The sequence below is a fragment of the Falco peregrinus genome, chromosome 9 (assembly GCF_023634155.1).
Source record: "Falco peregrinus isolate bFalPer1 chromosome 9, bFalPer1.pri, whole genome shotgun sequence".
Classification (NCBI taxonomy): domain Eukaryota; kingdom Metazoa; phylum Chordata; class Aves; order Falconiformes; family Falconidae; genus Falco; species Falco peregrinus.
The window spans coordinates 11,506,736-11,531,763 of NC_073729.1; the positions used below are offsets into that span (position 1 = coordinate 11,506,736).

Consider the following 25,028-nt stretch of genomic DNA (forward strand, 5'->3'; position numbering starts at 1 on the left):
CTCGGCCGGCCGGCTGCCCGCCCGTGCGGCGGCGGGCCGGGCCGGGGGGCGGCGGGGTGCGGTCCCACGGCGCCGCGGGGATGCGGGCCGCCGCGGGGATGCGGGCCCTGGCGGGCAGGCGGCATGGCGGCGGCTGCGCCCCTTAGCGGAGGCGCGCGCCCAACGGCCGCGGGGCGGGGGGGGTCGGGAGCGCGCGCGCGGGCCCGGGGCGGCGGCGCGACCCGCAACCCCGCCGGAGCCCGGCGCGCGCGCCCATCCGCGGCACTGGGTGGGGCCGCTGGGAGCCGCCAACCCCCGGCGTCCTCGTCCCTCCGAGCGGCGGAGCCGGGAGCCAATGGGCGGGCGGGTAGCGAGTGCGCAGCGGCCAACGGGAGCGGCTCGTTCAGGGCCGCTGTCCAAGCCCCTCAGGGCGGCGGGGAACGGCGCGGCGAGCGGGGCAGCGGGGCGCGGCGGGGGACGCCGCCCGGAGCAGGTTAGCGGTCGCCCGGGCTGCGGCGGGGAGTCGTAGGCGAGCCGGTGCGGCTGGGGGCCGCGGGCTTGAGCCGCTCCAGCCGCCCCTGCGGTCCGTGAGGGGGGCGCCGAGGGAGCCGGCCGCCGCCGTGCGTTTCCGGGAGGCTGGCGGGGAGGGGGAGCGCTGAGGCGCGTCGTGGCGGCGGCCAGGCCGGGGGCGCGTTGCGAGCGGGGGAGCTCGGCTGCCGGGATCGATGCTTAGGAAAGGGGGGGGAAACCTCAGGCGCCTCTTCGAGCCCGCGCTCCCGCGGGGGCAGGGCCAAAAGCCCCGGGCTCGGCGGCGGCCCGCTCCACCTGCCGCTGGGCCCGGGGCCGGGGGGCACCACCCGTCGCCCCGTGCTCTTCCTCTGCCCTTGCGCCGCAGGGTGGGCCGCTGGCGAGCGGCGCCTCGCCTGCCCTGCCTGCGAGGCGGCCCCGGCTGCCCCCGGCCCCGGCCGCGCTGCCGCGGCGGTTCCCCTTTCTCCGAGCCCCTTGGTTGCGGCTGGTGCAGAGAACGGGCGTACAGGAAAAGGCCGCAACTTTCCTTCCCGCCTAGAGGAACGTTACGGGGAAGAGAACCGAAACGGACAGTTTCTTCAAGCAGAAGTCCTGGTTCAGGGGGTCCACGCATCAGGAACTAGTAGGAAGAGGGCTGTGATAGCTCTTGGTGTGTGCAGCAGCCCCTGGCTCTGGGTAGAGGCTTGGAGCCCTTGTGGAGCAGGGGCCACGTGTGTCTACAGAAAGGCTTTATGGAGTGAAGCTTAAAGTGTGGCTAACTGCGGAGATACACTGATCAGTAGCGAATATGTAATTGAAACCGGCTTGAATCCCATGGAAATAGAAACCTTTAATTTCATTTAACCTACTTAGAAGTCTTAGCAACTGGAAGCTTTTGATATTTTAAGAACTGTTTCAATATTAATTAAGCCAGAAATGGAGCATGTGGGAGTTCTACTATCTGTGACATCCATCTGTATTCTAGTAGGCTACAGTTCCTTGACCCTCGATTTGTGTGTCATGTCTGAGCCTCATAACTGACATAAATAATCTCCAAACTGCTGGAATTATGGTATTAGGTATATATTTCTAGGATCTTTACTCTTTAGCTTTTCTACCCTGTTTTTGTACTATCCCCTCAAATATGGTTGACTCACAAATTAGCTATTTCCCCACCCAAACCTGCCCACAACTGGATATGAAAGATTGACTTTACAGGTTGTTGGGTGATTTTTTTTACCTCTCCTAGCTGTTGCAGAACTATAAAGTTCTGTGCAAATCTAGATCTGTAACTTTTCACTGCAAGTACTTAGTCTTTATTTATTTACCTTATGCTGGACTGCAGATCTAATGAAGCTTTACTAGAGACAGTTTTAGCAGTAAAAGCACAGTGGGGTAATTCTCTTCGATTGAGTGTGACTGTCTAGTGTAGAGGTATGTTTTGTACGTGATAAATACTTTTCCTTCTTACAGTTACAAAAACCCCAAACCTGGTGACATCTCAGTCATCCTAGGCAGCTGATACGTGTCAATAAAAAGTTGGCACTGAAGCAAAACTAACTTTTGTAACGGCAACAGATTTCTCCTCATTCAGTATTTAGTGTTCCTTTGGACTTTGAAAATGTTAAGGATATCTACTGGCCAGATGTGAGCAGAGAGCATCGCTGTCAGTTTTATAGTACGACTCCTGATGGTGTGCCATGATTCTGCTTAGAAGAGTCATCTTTGAAAGTGGGAGCAATAGATATCTTGAAATACCTGAACTAGCACTTCTCCTGCAAATGGAGAATCCGTAGAATCTCTTAGCTCCTGAGAGGCCAAACTGAATCTCCTTCTGACTACTATAAAGGGTGCTTTGTCATCTTCCTGTTTCTGAGTTCTAGCTCTTGTAGGAACTCGCAGTTCCTCACAAGCACCATGCTTCCAGTGCTTGGAAGGGATATATAACAAACTAAAATTGTTATACAGCAATTTGGAAAGTTTAAGCAAGTGCTAGAAAACATGCTAGTTGTTGAAAATATATGGCTGTACCATTGCAGTGATTTCAGGTTCGGTTAGCTTCTGCAACCAGAAATTGTGTGTGTTGGGTGTGTGCTTGGTTTTTTGTGACTAAATGTTCAGTGTTTGAGAGGGGTCTGTGTTCAGTACAGTACGCCGGTTACTTGTCTGCAGGAAGCAGAGCCACTGAGTAACTTAAAGCAAACAAAAAACTTCTGTACAGGAACCAGTATCATCAAAACTTGTGTTGGTTAGTTTGGTATTTTGTAGGTGGAGGACTTATCTTGTGTAATCGTTTTATGGTTGGGCATAGTTATTACCTTCATGTGCATCCATAGTGTTTGTCCCAGTTGCTAATTCTGAGCCTTGCAGTAATGCAGTCCTCCAGCTATGCTTTGTTTAGCCTCATTACTGCGAACCATCCTAAGAAATAGACCAGGTATTCCTATTTGCTTTTTTCCCCCCTCTTCCTTCTGGGTGTCACCAACCCAGGGTTTCTAGTGAGGTCCTTCCTATACAACTGTCATTCTTTGCCTTTGTTAAGCTTTTTCCAATCTCAAAGAATGTGTGACTCCATTGACGTACCCTATTACTTTCTTCCTTTGGGTGTGGTTAGAAAAAATGTGCTTAGTAGATCTTGTCAAGCTGCCATTTGATGTTGCTAGCTGTATATTCACTACATCATGCCAACCTTTCCGCGACATTGTTCAGCTTGATGTTTGTAAATTTGTAGTGCTTCTTGAGCAATAGGCATAATTGATAGATCCAAATAACACATCTATTAGTGTCAACGTAAGATTGGAGCCCCTGGCATCTACGTGATTGGTATCGGCAGGTAGCTGTCCTTCAGAGAAGAAAGAGAGAGGCTTCATGCATCCTGTTTAATTTGGGTTCACTTTTATTTGTCCTTTTTGTAGGACAGGTAGGCAATCTGTTAGTAGAACTTGCTTTAGCTATGTATGTGTTCAACCTCATTTTAAAGGTAAGAAAGCTGTGAAAATGGGCTTTTATTTTTTGATGGGATTTTGTTCTACGTGTATTTGAAAAAAACCCACCCACCCACACAAGTTTACCTTTCCTTTTTTTTTTTCAAGAAGGTGATTAGCCTGCAAATACAACTTGATAGAGCAGTTGTCAGATAAATTAGTTATTTTTAGGTTTCAGAAGAATTATTGGGAATTTCTGCAGGAATATAATGGAAGAGGAAATATCTGTTTATTTGCATTGGAAAGTCATTGCATTGCATCATGTTAAGATCTTATATTGTTGACTGCAGTTTTGCATGAAGAATTCTGAAATGGCTCACCTAAACATTAAGGATTTAAGTTCTTGGTTACAGTTATGTAGAACTTGATTGTAATTTTAACAAAGAGTTTTAAAATCTTAACTCTTTGCAGCTGTTAAACAGCTCGCCAGCTATGAGTGCTTACTTTGGGTGTCCTTTACTACAGAGGCACTGGAAGTTGGGATTTGGCGGAACATGGTCAAGGTAATTTGAGGAATTTCTTACGGAAGTATGGTTAGTGAATTAGTACTAAACATCCACATGTAGCTCTGACATAATGTATTATGGGTTTTGTTTTGGTCACACCCTGCCTTAAGTCTTTCTTAAACTACCTCAAGACTGTCCAGTTGAGATGAGCTGAGAGGATCGGCAAGGTTGATCACTGGATTATTTTTTTTTTAATTGTAAAAGGTATGGAAGGAGTCTGGAGTTGTTGATTCCTAGGGTTTCAAATTCATTATGTGATATCTGCTGTGAAATGTGACTCAAGCCTTCTAATTCCACAATAATATATCTAGTTTAACGCAAGGGTGGAATAAGAGTCGGCTTTTTTGTCCTTGATGAAGTATTGTGATTGTAAATACTTTGTTAATAAATGTAATCATATATACCAAGGCAGTTCTAGTAAAAGACTAGCTCAGATGGCTTATTTTGTCCTTCTGATGTTTTGCACAGAACATAATTGTAGGTACAGGTTTTGGGTAGTTACTTTTGTCCTGTCTGATCAACATGAGGGATGTGAATCTGGGTTTTTATTCACCTAGATTGTCTAGTTTCACTGTTAAGAGACTAAACTGATGAGCCACTTGAGTGTTGTTTCTTCTTTCTCCTGCCCCATTCCCTATACTTGTTTTTTGGCTTTCCGATCCCAGCAAAACGACAGTATTATAGTAACAACTGAGCAATAATCCTGCTGCTAACACTTTTTCTAGTGATAATCTGGACTGGATATAAACATACTCCTATGAAGGCGAAATTGATGAATTTGGCTTATTTTCTTAATGCAGTGAATAGAACTTGGGTGATTTTGAAGCTTTAGCAGTTTCTGTAGTAGTAGAGTGTGTATGTTGGTCTGTTCATTATGTTGTAGGTAGGCTCTTCTGATGGGTTTTGTTCCCCTTTCAGGGTTAACTCTTAATTGCATAAATCATGACTCTAGAGCCATGATTTATGCAACTACCTTGATAAACAGTGAGGCTTTATCTTGTAATCCTTTCGTAACCAAAAGCACAAGTGAGATTTCTAATGCAGGTTTCTAACTAACAGAGCAGCAAATCTTCAATCTCCCTGCCTCATGTTTTCTTAAATCTTGTTTGAAAGCTCTCTGGATATGTGTTAAACATGTTTGTACATGAACTGGAGATGGATTATAGTAAATGTTCTTATATGATATGTGCTTTACTGTAATAGCTTAATTTCTGAGCTGATCTATGCCTTCTGTGCAACTTGGAGAAATTAGGTTAATTATATTAAAAGAGTTTTTTATTTTTTTTCTTTCAACATGCACTTGAAGATTAAGCTCAAATGGTAAATGATTCAGAAAAACATCAAGTTATAACCTAATAATAAAATGATAGTAAAAAACTTTTACTTTGTATTAATAACTCTTTAGAGGGACTTACTATAAAAGAACTGATATTACAGGAAAGCAAGGGACCTTTGTGAACAGAGTACATGCGACTCAAAGGTAGCTTCAAAGTCGTCTGGTACAGAATCCCTCTAAACAAAAGCATAAGCAGATGGAAATTTGTAGTAGAATCAGAATTTTGTCTGCAAGAAGGTGTGTGAGCACACAGATAAGAAGTATCTGTATAACCATGTGCATCAAATACCGCTAATGACAAAGTTCTGCTGAGACCAACTCAAGAGTGGCCCATGTTGAAGTCTGGTTCCCCTCAGTAAGACTAAAGGATTAGAAGAAATTAAAGACCTCATGATTTCAGGCACAGCCCTGATTTGAAAGTATCGTACTTTCACAAGGGTGACTTCAAATGGCAAATGAAATAGTTTGTAAGTTGGGCTAAATTCTGCTAATAAATTATTGGGTGGACATGGGTTAGTGCGTCCAAATTCACTGTGTTCCTTAAGCCATGGAGTAGTGTACTTGGGTTTTGTCATTGTAGTCTTAAAGGAGGTTACAGAACTACTTCAATGTTTGGTATCAAAAAGCTGTGGTGCTGTTAAATAGGTCATATGCAGTATTAAGTCTTACCTAAATCAATTTAGTAATGCTTCTTACCATAAATATATATACTGCCAGAGGTAGTATTATGTCCAGGAGGAATGTAACTTGAGGAGCATGCAGTCCAGGAAAAACTTTCAGCATCCGGCATGTTTCTGTGGTTAAGAATAGTGAGAAGAAGGGTTGTTTTTAAAAAGCAACTCTACTTTATTGTGAACATAAAGCTATGCACTTAGTTATGTAAACTTTGACCTAACTAAACTAGTTACTGTAATTGGTATTGTGTTTCAATAGATAAATGATTTGAAGTGGACAAATCTCTTCCTTGGTAGTAGATTACTCTCTTTGAACATCTTCAAGATCGGAGAATTTAACTAGTTTGAAATATCTATTGCTATTTCTCAGAAATTCTCTAATATACCAAGTGTTGGCCACATGTTTACCATATTCCACATGCAGCTTTGGGTCTTCTGGTGGCATTTATACTGCAGTTGTGATGATTTAGGTGTAATCTTTCAGATTGTTTTAGTTGTGTTTCTGTACCTCTTTGTAGAGATTGTCAATAAAGACATTGTTGGTAGACATCAGAGAACTTACTATTACCCTGAATCCACTCCAGTTACTTGTCTGTAAAGTGTGTAGTGAGATACTTACCATCTGGCATACTACCAGGCATAAGCCAGGCTGGCTAGCTAATATGAAGTTAGTGGACCCATTTTGATAGTTCCTCAAAACTTAGTTGCTTTAATTAGCTTCCAAACCTGGCAATGTGTTTTTCAGCTCCTGGAGATGTGCTAAGTTCTCTTGGCGGATTTATCCTGCAGGGGACTGGCTTACGGCTAGTGAAGAAAATGACCTTGCAGAGAGTAGATAAGAATGTTGATGAAGTCTAAAACATGGATAAACTTGTCTTTCTGCTAGCTGTGGGAAGAATCCCAAATCTTCCACGTGATTGTGAAGTTTGGAATAGGTATGCTTTAAGGTTAACTTACACCAAAAGCAGCTTACAACAGGAAATACTCTTATCATTTCAGTCTCTACTCATCTTCTAAAACAGTATCTTTCACAGATAAGGTTTCTCAATGGATATAACCTTGGACCGTGAAGACAAACAAACTATCATCCTTTGGTGATATGTTGGATAGGTATTGTCCAAATAGGGCAGATCATTGACCCTTGTTGAAAAATCTGGACATTCTGCTGATAGTATTCTTTTACTTACTTTTGTGGAAACAAGGCATCAAATGAAATGAGATGTGATATCATGGTATGACCCAGGGTTGTCTTTCTGGCAGTAACCTTGTTTAGATGAGTTAAATATTACTTCCTTGGTTGCCTGAATCTCTAATCTCTCCAGTTCTTAGATTTTTATTGGTTTTTGGCTTGCTGTAGTGTCATTGCAATGTGGCAGTTGAAGCTTTAGATGAGGGACTTCTGTAATGATTTTTTTTTTTTTTTTTTTTTGGTCTGGGGTGGATGGATGTATCTGTGCTCTTCAAAAAAACCACAACTCTGTGCATTCAGATTTGATGTCTAAATGGACTTCATCTCCTGAATATATATCTGAACAAAATGTTTCCTCTACGTTACTTTTAGACCTCTCTCTGTTGTACTGCTGCTAGTATTAGTTGAAGCTGTTGAAGGGAAAGGGGGAAAACTAGTTTCAGGCTGCATTTTTGCAGAACTCTGTGGCTTGTTGCTGATGCTTCAGAGGTTGGGAAATACATACTTTCTTTTTTTTTGTGTGTGATAATCTCAAGATGATATAATTTGGAGGGAGCATGTTGTTCACCTAACTAATGTTTGTTGGTGATAAATTAGAAAACGGACCATGTAATCTCTAACAAGCACGTATTTACGCATTCTTTTTAGCTGCTGGATTTCGCATTAAAACTTTCACTGGAGCCGCAGCAGGCTTTCCTGGCACTTGGAAAGCAGATCTTTTAAGCATCTTGATCTGTGCTTGGACAAATCTGAGAACCGATCTTTTTCCTGTTAAAAACAGAACTGTCCTTGTTTTGAAAGTCAGAGACCTCTGTTTTGAAGCAATGAGTTAAATATTGCTGCAGTAGCTATGAAGGCAAACAGAGCTGCTGTTGTTAGCTCCATAATAGCACTTGTTCAGCCTTGGACACTAGAATTTTTTACAAGATGGGGAATGTTGTTGGCTAGGATCCTGGAGTATGGTGGTTGTTGTTTGTTTTTTGTTTTTTTAACTGAAGTGCTTAGGGGCCCTTGATTTATCAAAGGACAGCACCCTTCAAATAAGCAGTACCTTCAAAGTGTCACCATTGGTTTAGTTCTGAACACGTGAATTCAGAAGTATCCTAGCATCAGTTTCTGTGTAGTAGCTTAACAGAAGCTTCCTGTACCAAAGGCCCTGTATCCCTAAAAGTCATCTGGTAATTTTGATCATCCCTGTTCAAGAGCAAGAATCCTTTACAGAACTTCTGTTAATCCTTTTTGCTGTCATATTTCTCTTTTTTTTTTTTTTTTTTTTTTTTGTCTTGACTGTTACTACTTATTAGCTCAAAGTAGCTATGATATAGTGATTCAGATACTCCAAGGTGTGCTTTAGACAACTTTGTGTTTAACAGGAGTTATCTGTCTGGGTTTTTGAAGAGGTAGTTCTTAACAAGTCATAGGATAACTAGTGAAAATATGTATTGCTGGTTAATAGCTACAATTCAGCTATTGCAAACATGCAACAAGTTGCATGCTAAACCAAGATAGAATGACTGCTGACACTTAAATATCAACTTTGAAATGCTGAATTTGATTTTGTCATGTTGTCTTGCAAGGTAGGATTTTCTTCCTGGACCTGTTCCAGTCTGTTGCATGTTAGAGGCCCAACTAAATTTCTGCTGGGAACATCATTTATTTCTCAACTGTTTGGTTGGGTTCTCTTTTTTTAGGAAAAAAACCGCCACAATTATGGTGTAGTTACTGAATAATTTGCTGCTGTAAAGAACTTTAAAAGGTAACACAGATAATATTACACTTGTGGGATAAATTCCTTCTGGGCTTGAAATTAGGAGTTGCCAGCAATGTTATGCTAACTGGCATGTGGAGGTGCATTCTCAGAGAAGGCAGGGAAAGGTAGGTGGAGAACGGGAACATGCCCTTTCCTGCAGTTGAGATAACCTTTCTTTCTAGTAGGGCAAAATGTATGCTGCTAATCTTGGACTTCATTCGCACCTTGGTTCCAACGTGGTTTTTACCCTTAATTCAGATTTGGTGGTTCTAGCCAGTTCTCTCACAATCCCAGTAGTATTGGTGTAACAATTGTAATTGGCAGCAACATGTACTTCTGAAAAGGTCACCAATTTTGTTTTCTAGTTGGAATCTTCTAGAAGAATGGAAGAAGACGACAAACTTAGTGTGGAAAATTGCTATGAAGAAAGCCTATCAGAGACTAGGTGTCAGAGAGCAGCGTAGAGGGAAATAGTGTTGATGGTTTCTCAAATGAAACATTTCTGTTAATCGTTAAAAAAAGAAAAAATGAATTAGCTTCAGACATACATGTAGGTGTTGAATTCACTCTCAGGGGTGAACGTATGTGTTCACGTTTGGTTTTTTTTTTTAACTGAACCCATTTCATCATTGTACTTAAGCATAGCTTTGGATCTTGATGTTTTGTAGGTCTGTTATTCTGTAAGAGTTTCATGAGAATAATGTAAATTTTTTTTGCTCTAATATCAACCTCATATTCAAAGGATTATGGTCAGAAATAACTGAGGCAGGACACTTTCCAATCTCTTCTGGCTTCCAGTTTTCTTTACATCATATCACCCTAAATATTGTCAAATTTTTCAGTTAGCTAAAAAACTGGACCATAGCAACACAGATATTTCCACTGGAAGCAGAGCTCTTTTCATTGTTTTAGCTTTTAGAAACAGATGTTGGACTGTAGCCCACGTCTGGGTACAAGTACAAGCAAGGTTCCTGTGTTTGCATAGCCAAGGACTGCCTCTGCCCTTGTGAACAGGTTTGCAGACTGAGGATACAGCATTTTTTCAGAAGCAGTATTAAGCCTTCCTTTGGGGATGGGCAAGTGAACTGATGGTATTAAAGTACCATCATAGAGTCTTAAGGGGTAAAAAAATATTAATTATGGCTAGGCAGGTAAATTAGTAATAAGATTATGTAGTTACCATAACAAAAATGAATCTTGGTGACAACATTGGTACTGTAAATGATTGCATGAGATTTTCTCTTCCCTCTTTGAATTTTCTCTTCCCTCCCGCATTATCCTATGCGTGGGAGCAAGCATGCAGATTTTTAGGAGGAAACAGAGTTAAATGTTGTATGTATGCAAAGACCAGGGAAATAAAAGTTATGAGGAGGGCATACTTAAACAACAGAGAGCATTAATTGTGACTTCCAGAGCAACGGTGAAGACAATAGGCCCATATCTTACATTGAATAGGAAAAAATGACTCATAAGCATGCTTTATCTTGCTTTATTGCATGAGATGTGCTTTGAAATTTGCGTTAAAGTCTCTTAAGTATGTGGCAAAAGTGATTTCATGTAAATAAATTTTTCCCTCCATCCACATCTTTTATTCTTACTAACCTTCAAAGAAACAATTTTGGATGATGTACTGTAGCCAACGGAAACAGTAGTGATTGTTCAGGTCTAAACTTGCTACTGTATGCCATTATCACTTTCTGGATGCTTCACTAATAAATGCAGGAGCTAACCTTGTCGAAGAAGGGAATCAAAATAAGATTTGGAATGTTGGACCAGAAAATATAAGACTCTGTATCCAGACTCCTGAAACTGGGTCTTATGCAGGTGATGACTTGCTTCTGGCAAGTAATCATTTAGAACTTGTTCAGAGGCTTCGTTGTGATAGAAGCACATGAAAAGCACAGCACAGTTGCGTTAATATGACAGGTACCTGAGATGTAGACCACTGTTCCAAAAACATTTAAGTTTCAGGCAAAAAGTGCAAATTAAGCCTATCGTTGTTCTCTGCTAACATACATCTCATGTATATTCATTCCTGCTTGCAGTGCCTGCTGTTTCAAAAGAACTAAGCATGTTTAGAAGTTGCATTCCTTTATTCTTGAGTGGTAGGTGAAGAAAGGCTCTCATCTTGTTTGGGTATTCAGTGTTGTAATTCTTGCTTAAGAAACGCTCCGTGTTTAAGGAGACTCATTTTCCGTGGGTTTTTTTTTTTTTTTAGTATTGTGGCTTTATGGAATCTGTCCCTTTTCAGTAGCGTTTGGTTGTAATGGTTTGTGTATGGATCTGCTATAGGAGACTATAATTAGACTTTCACTATATCAGTGTATTTTAAGTGTAATTAGAAAGATTGGTAAAACATGGTGGAAGTGTATCCATATGCTCCAGTCTTCTACAGTAAAAGTTGTTTAAAGGTTACAATAAAGATGTTGGTATATGGGACTTAACAAAATGGTTTGAAGTTAGCCAGAGGCACAGGTTTGAGTCGTAAAGGTCATGGTCCAAAGATGACATTAGCGTAAGAAATAGCAGTATATTTGTCCTGAAAGTCTTTCAGTTTCCAGTAGAATTTGACATAATTTCCAAGTAACTGAGGAGAAAGAAATAGTAATTCTCACAGTTAACTTCTTAACTGAAGCAAACCCTACAATGCCTTTGAGCTTTGCTGGATTTTGGCAACAATTCCTTGCCCTTCATTTTGTTAGGAGGTGTATTTGTGGATAACTCAAATCTTTAGTTTGTGTGAGAATTCTAATTGCTTATTGGGGTGTGGGGGATGGGGGAGGAAATCCAACAGACCTAACTGATGAAAAGGTTGGCAACCTGTATCCTCTGTAGAACTGCTGTGGTTTAACCCCAGTTGGCAACTGAAGTACCATGTAGCCACTTGCTCGCTCCCCTACCACCCCCTCAGTAGGATGGGGAGGAAAGTCTGGAAAAACAGGTAAAACTTGAGGGTTGGGGTAAGAATTTAATAATTGACATAAAAAAATAATAATGAAAAGGAGAAAGAAGGGAGGAGGAATAAAATCCAAAGTGGAGCAGAAAAAACCCCAAATCAAACAACAAGTGATGCATAACACAATTGCTCACCACATGCTGACCGATGCCCAGCCGGTCCCAGAGCAGCGATGAGCAGGCCCCAGCCAGCTCCCCCCAGTTTATATACTGACATTCCACGGTATGGAATATCCCCCTGGCCGGTTCGGGTCGGCTGCCCTGGCTGTGTCCCCTCCCCATGTCTTGTGCCCCTCCAGCCCTCCCCCTGGCAGGGCCTGAGAAACTGGGAAGCCCTTGACTGAGTATAAACATCACTTAGCAACAACTAAAAACATCAGTGTGTTATCTGCATGACTCTCACACCAAATCCAAAACACAGCATTGTACCAGCTACTGAGAAGAAAAAAATAACTTAATCCCAACCAAAACCAGAACAGGAACTCCGTGGGGGTTTTTTGTAATTAATATAAACCCAGCAGATCTCGTACCAAGCAACTAACTATACCTTCTCTCTGGCCTGGCATAATTTGTAGGAAGGCTCAGCCTGACGCTGACAGGGACTTTGCTGACACAGGCAAAATACCGGAGCCAGCAGTTGGTGGGTGCCTGGCTCCCTGTCTTCTGCCAGTGTATTTGAAGTATCTACTTGTGATTACATTTTAATGATATGACCTTTAGTTTACATGGAACAGTCACTTAAGGTGGTAAAGGACCATGCACACAGAGGTAAAAATAGTTGTGCTATTCTCTTAGACTGGGTAGGGGTCTAATTCCTTAAAACGCTGTTAATGAGGGAAGTTTGCATGAAGATCCTGGGTCTTTCTGGAAAGTGTTGAAAAATACATCTTTTAAGTACTGGTTATAGGTGGGGAAAAATGACTGTTAAGCATTTCTTTCAGGTATGATATTGAATGTTTGCATCTGTGTTTATCTTCTGCAAATCTGAACTCCTAGAAGTTCTTTCATATACTTCTGTTTTTAACTTTTGTTAAGGTCATAATGGTTTCCATCCCTGAATATTATGAAGGAAAGAACGTCCTGCTAACAGGAGCTACAGGCTTCATGGGAAAAGTGCTTCTGGAAAAGCTGCTCAGATCTTGTCCTAAAGTGAAAGCAGTGTATGTATTGGTAAGACACAAAGCAGGGCAGACACCTGAAGCACGAATAGAAGAAATTACCAGCTGTAAGGTATGTGTCATATGCTCCCAAAGTGTGTTTCTGACCTTCCTTACAGTGTTCCAGTCTCATTTGGAGAACAACTTTGGTTTGTCTAAAGTAAAATATTGTTGCTGAGTGGGTTGTTTTTTTTTTTTGTTCTAACAGAAATATAAAATCCAAGACCTGGCAGTGCCTTCTATGGTTGGTTTTCAAGCTGTTAGTCTTTAGCAAAGCCAGCAGTGGAAAATGATCCTGTGTTTAATTCAGGGGGATGTTCAGCTGTAATGCAGAATTGAGAAGTAAACCACCTAAATTGAAACTTAAGAGAATATATAATCAAGTGAAAGAGGTGATGTGGGCAGGGAGTTGTAAGATGTTATTGAGACCCTTCTTTATATCTTGAGCAAGTTAATTTTCTCCCTGTGCCTTATTTTCTGTTATGTATGATGAGGCTTAGTGCTTCCTTTGTTTTGGATGCACTGTTGGATCTACAGTAAGCAAGAACAGGTTGTTTAAATAGCTTATGTTTGCAAACAGAACATAAATGTTTGTCTTAATAGATTCTGTTATGGGTTTCTGTTAGTCATACAAACTACTATAAACCTGTAATGACAAAGGAAAGGCACTGAAACTGCTGTGGAATTATCAAAGTGGCTATCTAAATGATTTTCTGTGCGTGCTGGGTGGGATACTTTCCTCCTGAATAGTAACAGTGTTCTACAGGTGCTTGAATGTTCTGTTTCTTGAAGAGTTTAAAATCTAAACAGGTAAATGTGATGATTAAAAAAAGAGCTGCAAATAGCCAAAAAAATGTTGAGGCTTCTACTTCCTTTGGACTTTGGATATGTAATTCCTCTGTTAATTTGCCATGTGTATTACATGTCCTCTGGGTGTCTGTTGTTCCTCTTTGTACTGGTGTCAGTGGTAGTATGAGGTATGTAGGAATGTATGGCTGTGGATGTGGAAAGGGGCAGAACAGATACAATGTAAATACTAGAAGTATCAAACTGGTTCTTTAAGTGCTTATCCATGGAACTGCTTTTCTATTATAATGCATGCGGTGCATTAATAAGGTTAAAAGGTGGTTGCTTCAGTTCCCTGGAGGCAGGCACCATAATTCCAACTAAAAACATAGCAGACTTGTTTTCAAAATAACAAAAGGCTTCCTGCTCTTAGGTAAGCATGGTTTGCTGTACCTCTAAGAATTGCAGAGGCTTTATTAAATGCTGTCTTGGCAGGTTTGTCCTTTAAAGTGAAGCTTCCTGTTTGGGAAATCAACTCAGGATCTCTATTTCACTACAGCATTACCACTACTACTTTACATGGCCACACAGTGAGCTGCGTTAGCTCACAGTTGAGCTGAAAAAATGTCTACCAAAAGAAGTGTTTTTCAGCTGGGCCCACAAGCTAGTGTGCTTATACAGCCAGCAGGCTAGTTGCGGTTGCCAGTGCAGGGGAGGCAACGTAAAAATAGAGAAGTTAAGAGAAGGACCAGTCTGTTTGGTAGCAGTAGAAACTTCTATGGCCTTAAGAGTTACAAAGCTGCAACTTTAGATGACTTAATTTATAATTGAAAATGAATTAACTTTTCTTCATTCTGTAAGGAAATGTATTTTAACTGTTTGTATTTAGTATAACTGTATGCTTGGGGTTGCAGGAAGTACCGCTGTAACTTTAATATGTTCTAATCAACTTGTGTTGAAGCAGTTGCTAAGGTGTTGGCCCCTGTACAATTAAGAAGAAGGGTCTGTTCTAGTGAAACTTTGAAGTGAGCTTTATTCCCATAGTACTGTTTTGCTTAGGAAAGCTTGCATACTAGTGAGTGTAGGTGACGAGGCAAGAATTTTTCTCTGTGTGTGTTAAGCCATGTGGTTAAAGTGTGGTTAATTGAGGAGAATATATGATGGAATATAATAGGGGTGAGATTTTTTTCAGTGACAATAGTTTGGTAAGATTTGATCAGATGTTCTAACACAGTATGCAGCCTTTAACCCTACCTTTTTTTCTTTTAACTAGCCAGGGAAACAATTTTTTTTTTTAACCTGGAACTTCCCTAAAACTGGCACAATTCCAGGATAGCATTTCTTAAATGGCTGGAAATTTTTTAAAGCTTGATAAAAGCTTTCTAAACCTAAAAACCAGCATGACTTGTGCAAGCCTATAAGAATTTTAATGGTTATTGTCAAGCTTGGGAAGTGGGCAGACTTTTCCCTTCTGTTGAAAGAAAAGAGTTTACAGTATTTAGATTACTACTAAAGATTTCTGTGTTCCCGTGTCTGTTGGACACCATTCCTTCTTTCTTCTGATATTGATAGAGAGCTGGTTTTAAGGCTAGGAATGAGTATTAAAATTTAAGTGCAAATTGAAGTCTTGCTATCTTTTATATAACACATGTAATACTGCTTTCACTGTGTGGGATAAAGTGTGCACAACTTTGTTACTGAATGTGTTCATGGGAACTCAGTGATGTAATGTTCCTAACACGCTTTTTTACCCTACTGGTAATCTTGAGAAATAAGGAGATATAACTGTATACACAGAAAATGTGGGTGTGTTTTTCATCACTTAAATGAAATGTGTATCTCTTATCTTCACTGGCTATGAGTTTGCATCTTCACTCCTGGTTTTTTTGACAGCTCTTTGACAGGTTGAGAGATGAGCAACCAGACTTCAGAGCAAAAATAATAGTAATTACAAGTGAACTTACACAACCTGAACTGGACCTTAGTGAACCAATCAAGGAAGAACTTATAGAATGCATTAATATTATATTTCATTGTGCTGCTACAGTCAGATTTAATGAAACACTAAGGTGAGTCTAAAATTCTGTATACTCTGCTCTGGTAAACCAGTGATACTCAAAGGGAGGGGGTCAATCCTGTGTCTGCACAATCTTGCAAGTACTCAGCCAGTCCAGCTACTTCATGTACTCTGGTATTTGTGTGCTTGGTCAATTTCATGATTCTCCTTAAGGCAGTAATCTTTTCTTTCAAGTGTGTCTTAAGCTGCTGGGTTTTCATTTGGTCGTCTTAGGAGGATATTATTTAGAGCTGCTTTGCCAGAGGTTAGAATTACACCGTTCAACATGGAGAAGTTACTGTCTTTTTAAAGCTTTAGGCAAAAGGACAAATTATTATTAGCAACTGGAAATCCATTATTCGTGTAGTTTTGCTATAGGCTGCTCAGGTTTTTTGTGTGTGTGGTGTTTTTTTTGGTGGGTTTGTTTCGGTGGTATTTGGTGTATATAGTTTCTTGGGTTTTTTTTCTAAAGCCCTGTGCCTGAATTTCAAAGTCTTTCTGAAGGGAAGCTGTTGAAGGAGACTGGGGAACATGTTGCTTTTCTGAGTCTCCCTAACATGATGTGTTGCTCTGATCTCTGGGATGGCTAGAAAACATACAAATAAGCTGTAGCTGTATGTACTGTGCTCCCTAGTAACATCAGATGTTTTTTTCCTTGTGTGTAAAAGGGAACACAAACTATTCCTTTAGCCTGTCTTGTTAGAAGGGAATGCATGCTTTCAGAGGATAACTTTTTTGCAAAACTGTGTGTGAAGTTCTTGCACTTGCTTTCTACCTGATAAACAAGTAGATTGAATGCTGCTCAGTTTTCTCCATGTTTTCAGAAAGTCCTTCATTAAGAAGAATAGAGGTTTGTGTTGGAGGGGAGTAGAGAGAAGTAGATTTATAGGGAGAAATATGAAAACTGAAAGCTGGAAACTTCCATGTTGTACAGAAAATCTATTAAGGAAATACTAGAGAAGCAAGATAAGATTGTTTTGATTTTTGGCAAAAACAATGACTTGATTTAGTGTTGAAACGCTGGAATAAATATCCAGTTTGGGTAGATGACCCCAATTTTTATTGGGGGGGAGTAAATCAACTTGGAGGTAAAACACTTCAGATTTTCTTTGAGTTGTTACAAAGGCTGGCACTGCCTCTCAAGAATGCTATACTGTATGCTGAAACATCATAAGGTAGCCCATGTTTATAACTTTTTTTTAACGGCCTTGAAATGTTAAGGACCTGCCAACCTGACAGAAGCCCAGAGGGACTTCAAACAGTTAGAAAGGCTGGTGGAATGGGGTCTTGGTACAAAAAGCCTCTGGTAGTTCCTGCTTCCTTGGCAGGCCCAGTATGTTTTCTAGCAAAACAGAAAATGTGTTCCTTAAATGCTCTGGCCTCAACTCTTTCCTAACAGATGTGCTGGAATCATTAGAGGAACCTTACAAATATGAAGACTGCTTAGAGGGGCCTTCATCAGATATTTAACAGGAATAACTAACATAAAGTTCAAAATACTTGGCTTGGGCCAGTGGTAGGAATAAAGTCAAGAAAGTAAAATGCTTGGGCTTGTTTTGGAACTTCTCCTGATAAGTACTTGCGATACACTTCTGTATCTTAGTGGTGCACACAGCTTTGATTATGAACTCTTTTATTTTCTCAAATGAGGCAGTAAAGTGTGAGAACAATACTTCTATCTAAAAACTCCCAAGCTAATAATGTATTCAGAAGTAAAATTTTTCATTGATGTTAATTGCTCTAGGATATCAGTCCCCCTCTTTTGTGCCCCTAATGCTTCAGCAATGTGTCATAAAGCAGTCTTAAACTTAGTAGTTGTTTGGGGGAGTGGAAGATTTTTTGTTGTTGTTGCTAATGTAATACTTTTGCAAAGACTTTGATAAAGCTTTATTTAGCTGTATTCTTGAAACTTAGATTGATTAGTACATGGTGTACAAGAAAACTAGTGCCCATAGTAAGTTTTATAGGCTGGAGAGAATATCTGAATTATATAAAATAATCATAGTTGGTCATTAAGCTGTATTATGGTGGGAACTGTAGAGATACCCACTTTCCTACAGTGGTCTTAAGGACTCTGTCTTAATGAGAAGCAGTGAAGTTCAAGGATGAAAGTGGCATCCTTGGTGGTTTGTTTTCCTCCTGGCCTCTCCCCTTCCTGTAATCCTCTTGTGCTGTTCTGCAAGAAGATGCCAGGCTCCAACTTGCTAGCCCTCTAAGCCTTCCTTCTGAGTTGTTGACCTAACTACTTGAACTAGGAGGTTCGGAAATGCATCTTGTGTGGCAGCTAGGTGTTGCGTTTTACATTATTTCTTTCTCACGTTTTATGAAAAATGTAGGATTGGGATTTAGCTTGGGGAGGTCAAAGGTATACTGACTTTCCCATTCTAGTAATGGAGCATGATGATTCCAATAAGAACAGGGTAAAACGTAGGAAGTTTATCTTGAAGATTGAGAGATCATCTGTGTGAAGACTGTGGGATATTGCTCTAAGCAGAAAGTCAGGGCACTGTCCATTCTGCTTTTTTGGGAGGGTGGAGTGTTAGGAATACTTTATATACGTATCACGGAGGCAGTGAATTGGAATTCATGGAGGAGTGAACTGACTAGTTATTTCTTTTTGCTTGCTTTCTGCTAATCAAATTTCTGTTTAATCATCAACAGAGATGCTGTTCAGTTAAATGTGACTGCCACACAACAGCTCCTCTTCTTGGCACAGCAAATGAAGAATCTGGAAGTGTTCATGCACGTTTCGACCGCCTATGCATACTGCAATCGAAAACAGATTGAGGAAGTAGTTTATCCACCTCCTGTTGATCCCAAGAAACTGATAGATTCTCTTGAGTATGTGTTATTTTTAATGAAGCTACTTCAGTAATCTGTAACCTAGGAACAAAGTACCAAAGAACGGTTAGGAACCTGAAACATGAAGAAGTTGGCTTATGCTGTCCTGTGAGCCTGACAGCATGGCTGACACTTTCCTTTTTTCTGTAAAGGTGATGGGTTAGAGTTTTATGGTCACTTGAAACTGAGCTAAGTATGAAGTGGTACCAAAGGAGGGAGTGCTCATATCTACTCATGATGCCTCCTATGTGCTGAGGGTGACAGTTTTTCAGCTGCATGATGAGTCGAATCAGGAGCTATTAAAAACAAAGCTGTACTGTTACGAGTGCGCTAGCACTGGTATTGGAACGGAAAGGGGTAAAACCAAGAGAGTCCCTTTTAACAGCAGGCTCTACTACATGCACCTAAATGCCATTGCAAAATCAGACTGAGGTACTGAAATATTACTTAGCTGCTTAAACACAACTGGAGAAATAGTTCTGTTGGGTATTCAGAGAACACAGACATAAAAAAAAAATGTCTTCTGTAGCTTTTTAGTCTTGAATTGGGCATTACTGGGGGGGGGGGGGGGGGGGGGAATCATGCATTCTGTATTATTTTCTGTGTATATTAGTTGCCCTAAGGTCTTATTTAGTAACTGTCAAACCTGAACTTGAACAGGTGGCATATATGGGATAAGTGAAGTGTAATGCAATAAATGATAATCTCAACTCTAAATCACTCTCCCTTCTCCCCTGTCATACAAAATACCATGCCTTGTAGTAGAACTATGGAACTAAAAAAAAAAGAAGTAAAATACCTTCTTCAACTTGTTATTATAGAAGGAAGAACACTAACATTAAAAAAAATTGAGTTACTTTCTACCTAGAATGCACATGGAGCCAAACTTTTAAAAATAATTTTGACTTCAAATTAGGTATTCGGAAATAGTCATATTTTTGTCTGTCTTTTCTTTTCACAAGCAGATTAAGTATAACTTAAATTGCTTGGTTTGGGCATGGACCAGCTCTCTGTGTTTCAGAATTCATGGCAATGAGAGAAGGCTTTTGTAAATTTTTACAAGTCATCTCTTTAGCCAACAGCTGACAGACATAGAAACAGATTTGTGTCCCTATCTGGGCTTTAGTACTCCTCTTCCTGCCCTGGGTAATTTCATGAAGGGCATCTGATGCATGTTAGCTTTGATTGAACAGAACATTGGTGAAGAACGACGTTGGCTAAATTCTATTTGTGTGGCTAAGATGTTGCGTGACTGAACCAAATAAAATCCAAGTCGTGTTTTGAAGTGGAGAACACTAAAATAGCAATAGTTGGAGGCACATCCCTGTTGTGCTTGGCTGCTATGACTGAAGGTTATTATCATTTTGAACACAAACTGCTGAATGAATCGAGATGCAAGGTGAAGTTGCAGAACTTAATTAAAGGAGAGAAACTGGTCACCAGCTTGCTGCAGAGGTGGTGTGTGATTGCTTAACACCACAAAGGTGGAGGTGATGCTTGTAATGCAGCTGGGACTTCTTTGCAGTAGCACCATTTTCCATATGACAGTGCTAACTGAGAAGTGGTGTGTCTGTGTTAAAAAAGACTAACTTGCTGTGTCTGCACTTCGTTTCAGAACTTAGTTGATAAAATTAGGATTGTTGTAAAGGAATGTATCACTAGCTGTGTAGTTAGTGTGTAATAAATAAATACCAGTATCCTTCTTTTCAGTGGACACTGAATGTACAGTCCTCTCTTTTACTGAGAAACTGGTTTTCATTTCAGTCTGTACCCCATTTCCTTTAAAGAGGGGAAAAAAAATCATAGTAACAATCCAATTCACATTCCTCCCCTCCCCCTCCAACCCAGTGAAGCAGCATGCAGTAATTTACACTTGCCTTTTATTTTGTTTCTTTAGGTGGATGGATGATGGCCTAGTGAATGATATTACTCCTAAACTGATAGGCGACAGACCTAATACTTACACATATACAAAAGCCTTAGCCGAATATGTAGTACAACAAGAAGGTGCAAAATTAAACACAGCTATTATAAGGCCATCTATTGTTGGTGCTAGCTGGAAGGAGCCTTTTCCTGTAAGTTACTGAGTTTTCACTGACCATATTGCCTGTAAACTGTAGTATATACTGACAACCTTTTTATCTAGTGACCTTTGTAGAGGAAAACCTTTTAGACTATGAAGTTGTGGCTTGGTTGCTGCTGAATAACAACAGATACAAAAGTTATCAAATATGGTATTCTTTGTGTGAAATTTAGGGGTAAACTACTTCTAATTGCAGAATAAGACACTTATCACAATGGGAGATACTGTTTCACACACAAAATAATTAGATTTTTACTTCACGGTTCTGTGTATCTTCATCTGTTTTTCCCTCTTCAAGATGCTTTGTTATGTCAGTAACTGCAAAGGGTGACTAAGAAAACTGGGGACTGCAGGACATGAAGTTGTTTTGGCTTCACTGGTAGTCTAACCCTGTAAGCTTTGCAGAGGATGCCATAGGTTCCATGTGCTGTATACTGTATGCTTCCTATATGGGAGATTGGCGTCAGAATAGCTTCTCCAGTTCAAGACTGAATATCCCTCAAGCTCTTAAAATCCATATAATTGACTTTGCGTACCTTTTTAGTATGTATAATGTACATGTCAAGCCATAAGTATATAGTGTCTAAATACTGTCATTAAAGTTGAGCAAGAACGTCTTCAGTTTGAAAAATGAAAGAATAATCGATGGCAAAGCTGCTAACCTGTCGTCTTCAAGTTGCTAGAAGCTAGTCTAAAAATACTTGTGAACTTGAATACTGATTATAAATGTGTATAAATGCGTATAAACTTATACAGAAAATGCTCTGCATTTTATTCACCAAGAAATAAGCAACCTAGCATGTCACTGGAAAGACCAGTGAATCTATAGGTAGATCTCGTCTGAATCATAGCAGCTTGTTACATCACTAGATTTTGATATGGAAGAACTTAATTTAGAGGCTTGGAAATTTAATATATTTTTCTTTATTCTCTTTTCCCTCTACTCCTTACACTTGTAGAAATTTGAAATTTTCACTTGAAAATGCCAACTTCAGTATATTCTAACCAGATCTTTTCCCTCCCCCCCTGTTCGTAATAGGGATGGATTGATAACTTCAATGGACCTAGTGGTCTCTTCATTGCTGTAAGTAATAAATAGACTTTTATTTTTTTTTAGCTCCTTCAGAAGGCAGCAAAGCTTTGTATGTTTCACTGGTGGCTCTTCTGTCTTTTTTTTTTCTTTTTTTTTTCTGTTTTTTAAGGCAGGAAAAGGAATTCTTCGAACAATGAGAGCTTCCAACAATGCAGTAGCAGATCTTGTTCCAGTAGATGTTGTTGTCAATACGACGCTGGCTGCAGCCTGGTATTCTGGAGTTAATAGGTATAACAGGTGACAATAGAGAGTACGAAGTATTTTGAAATTTTATTGTGTATTTTAATAAGTTAGTCTTCTATTGAATTTCTAATCGGTGTCCTGCTATTCCCCCAGGACAAAGGAATTCAAAGTTTCAACAGTGTTAGTCCTTCACAGTAACTTCCTTATGCCAAAGAGGAAGACATCACCTACTGATACTGTTGTAGAAGCTATGCCTGAAAATTCCTTCCTGGGTCTTGTAATGAATACAATCTACGATTATGTAGGTGATGCCTTCTCTGGAAGAACAGAAATGTAATAGTTAAAGAAGGAGAAAAAGACTGGAAGGTAGCATAGAAAGCAAGAAATCTGACATGAGATTGATGCTTTCTGCTTTATGTAAATGATGCTGTTGAGGGAAAGAATAAGTTTGGGTATTTTGTCTGTTTTTAAAAGGTTGTTTTCTAACTTGCTCTTTGGTCTTTTCTCCCCTGCCCAGACCAAGAAATGTCATGGTATATAACTGTACAACAGGTGGCACCAATCCTTTCCATTGGGGTGAAGTTGGTATGCCATGTTTCTTTTTTTTTCTATAGACTTTAATAGGAAAATAAGGTCCAATAATAAAAGGACAGGGTATAATCAGTAGATCATGTTGTATTTCCATTGTTGAAACTAGTATAATAGCCATACCTCTCAATTTTGCAGTGTATTGTGCTTTTTCATTAACTTCCATTGCTAGTTTTCTCCCCTTGTAGCATTTTCACAGTTTCATTTTGTTCTGCATGTTGTTTTTTTAAATTCCATTATAACTTTATGGGAGAACTGATTTTTCTGTTTGCTGCCATGACCTAATCTGCAGAGTTTGGGTAATGCGCGGAGAAAAGCATTGCTCAGAGGAGCAGTAGTCATGTTGGGTTTAATGCCAACTAATTACTAAATACATATGGATAAATAGCCCACAATTAGATGTTTTGTACATCTGCATAACTGAGAGGTATGGTAATAGTTTTGCTTTATGTTTGGCTTAAGTTAACTGTTGGTTGAGGTTACTCTCATAATCTTCAGATAGCTAAATGAGACTTCAACTATTAACGTACAGGGAAAAGTAATCTTTAAAAAAGTATGGCCATCTATTTTCAACTCCTAGGTATCCTGACTAGATAGCATGTAACCCACATGCCAAAAGCTTTGTAATAGTGTTTGTTATAAACAGCAATACAAGCTGGCTGGTGTGGTGAAGCTGTTTCATTTGCCTTCAATTTTTTAGAAATAGAATCCTTAAACTCGGATTATATTTTTTCTCTGTTAACTTTAATACTTAAATCTATTATATTTTTCTTCACTACTCTTTTCATACTTTTTATTTCGCTTTGCCTATTTTATATGTATCTGAATTTATAAACCTTTTTGCTTCAGCCAAACTTGGAAAATTGCTGACTTTATTAATATTCTAGTGCGAATTGGATATTTAAATACTGTCTATAAACAGCATAAAATTATGAGAGATTATTAAAAGGAGAGGTGAATTTGTACGTAACTTTTTAAGACACTGATTTTGCATAACTGTAGTGTACAGCATTTTCAGGTGTTAGCAGGAGTCCCATCCTAATAGCTTTTTTCATAATGCTTAAATATGGATAAGTTGTTTAAAAATGTAATTTGAAATGCACTTCAGATGCTTGTGGAGTCCTCAGTCTATTCTTAAATTATTCCTCACACGAGATCGGAATAGCATTCTTCATGAAATATAGATGACTATTTAAATAGCTTTACACGCTGTATAAACTGAAGTTGCTGTGAATTTTTGAAACCAACAATTTCTAAGGTAGGGAAGAGGAACAGAAAGAGAGAAGCTACAATAAAATGTGATACTGAAGGGGAAGGCATGAAAGACCTCTTAATTATAATAACCAGTTTAACAGTATTCTAGGTTAAAAGCTTACGACTTTGTTTTAGTTTCTGTGGATTGTAGAAAAGTTAGGGTGGATATTTAAATAACATACTGTATGCTGTAATGTATTTTGAAAACCATTAAATCTTACATGGTTATTATCAAAGCTGTTACGCAACTTCTCTTTCTCAGAATACCATGTAATTTCTACTTTCAAGAGGAATCCTCTCGAACAGGCCTTCAGACGGCCCAATGTAAATCTAACTTCCAATCACCTTTTATATCATTACTGGATTGCTGTAAGCCATAAGGCCCCAGCATTCCTGTATGATATCTACCTCAGGATTACTGGAAGAAGCCCAAGGTAATGGTGACTAGCTCTGTCTTGCCTGTTCCTCTGACTTTTAAACAAAGCTATGCTTACACTATGATATATATATTGATTATTTCAAATTTTTTTCCTTCCCCTGAATGCTTTATGACTAAAACTCAGCTTGCTTTTTTCCCTGAGAGCAGGTCCTTGAATTCAGAGTGACTTTGAACTTTCTACCAGAAGTGGGGATGTTTTTGTTAGATAGTTTGGGTGTTTGAGTAGTCAAGGTAAACAGAATTACAAGGTCTAGCAAGTGATGTTTGTTCTTGAATAATAAATACTCAATATATTGATCCTTATTTTTTCCTACAAGACACCTCGTTAATTTGTATATCAAGATAAATCCATTAGAAAGTGCAGTAAGGCACCCTGACTGTAGTTTACAGTCCAGCCCCCTCTTATGTCAATATTGGACTGCAGTCAGCCCTACAATGCCTGCATTTTTTTGCATGATCTTTCGCTTAGATTGACAGGTCAAAAACCATAATAGAGGACAGGGCTAAAGCATAAACATAAAAAGGAGGACAGGGCTAAAAATATCTTGCTGGTGAGGTGGTGGAGACTTACGAAGAAGACATGGCATGGGCATTACCTAGATGTACTAACTATAAGCAGTAACAACCCAGTGGCTACATTTTGAAGAGATTAATGACTGGCTCAATGC

At 39.8% G+C, this 25,028-nt stretch overlaps 1 protein-coding gene across 3 annotated transcripts in view; it reads left to right on the plus strand.

Annotated features, from left to right (window-relative positions):
- Positions 1 to 260: 260 nt before the first annotated feature.
- Positions 261 to 25,028, plus strand: part of FAR1 (fatty acyl-CoA reductase 1) — a 37,767-nt gene continuing 12,999 nt past the window's right edge. The window contains exons 1-9 of one of the 3 annotated variants that reach the window (XM_055813994.1): positions 261 to 472; positions 12,916 to 13,110; positions 15,717 to 15,892; positions 18,541 to 18,720; positions 20,618 to 20,795; positions 21,843 to 21,887; positions 22,006 to 22,133; positions 22,597 to 22,664; positions 24,184 to 24,355. In XM_055813994.1, coding sequence (XP_055669969.1) covers positions 335 to 472; positions 12,916 to 13,110; positions 15,717 to 15,892; positions 18,541 to 18,720; positions 20,618 to 20,795; positions 21,843 to 21,887; positions 22,006 to 22,133; positions 22,597 to 22,664; positions 24,184 to 24,355 — 1,280 coding nt within the window. In that variant the 5' untranslated portion in view covers positions 261 to 334. The remainder of the gene's footprint in view (positions 473 to 12,915; positions 13,111 to 15,716; positions 15,893 to 18,540; positions 18,721 to 20,617; positions 20,796 to 21,842; positions 21,888 to 22,005; positions 22,134 to 22,596; positions 22,665 to 24,183; positions 24,356 to 25,028) is intronic. The other 2 variants (XM_055813992.1, XM_055813993.1) reach the window with 2 other exon arrangements.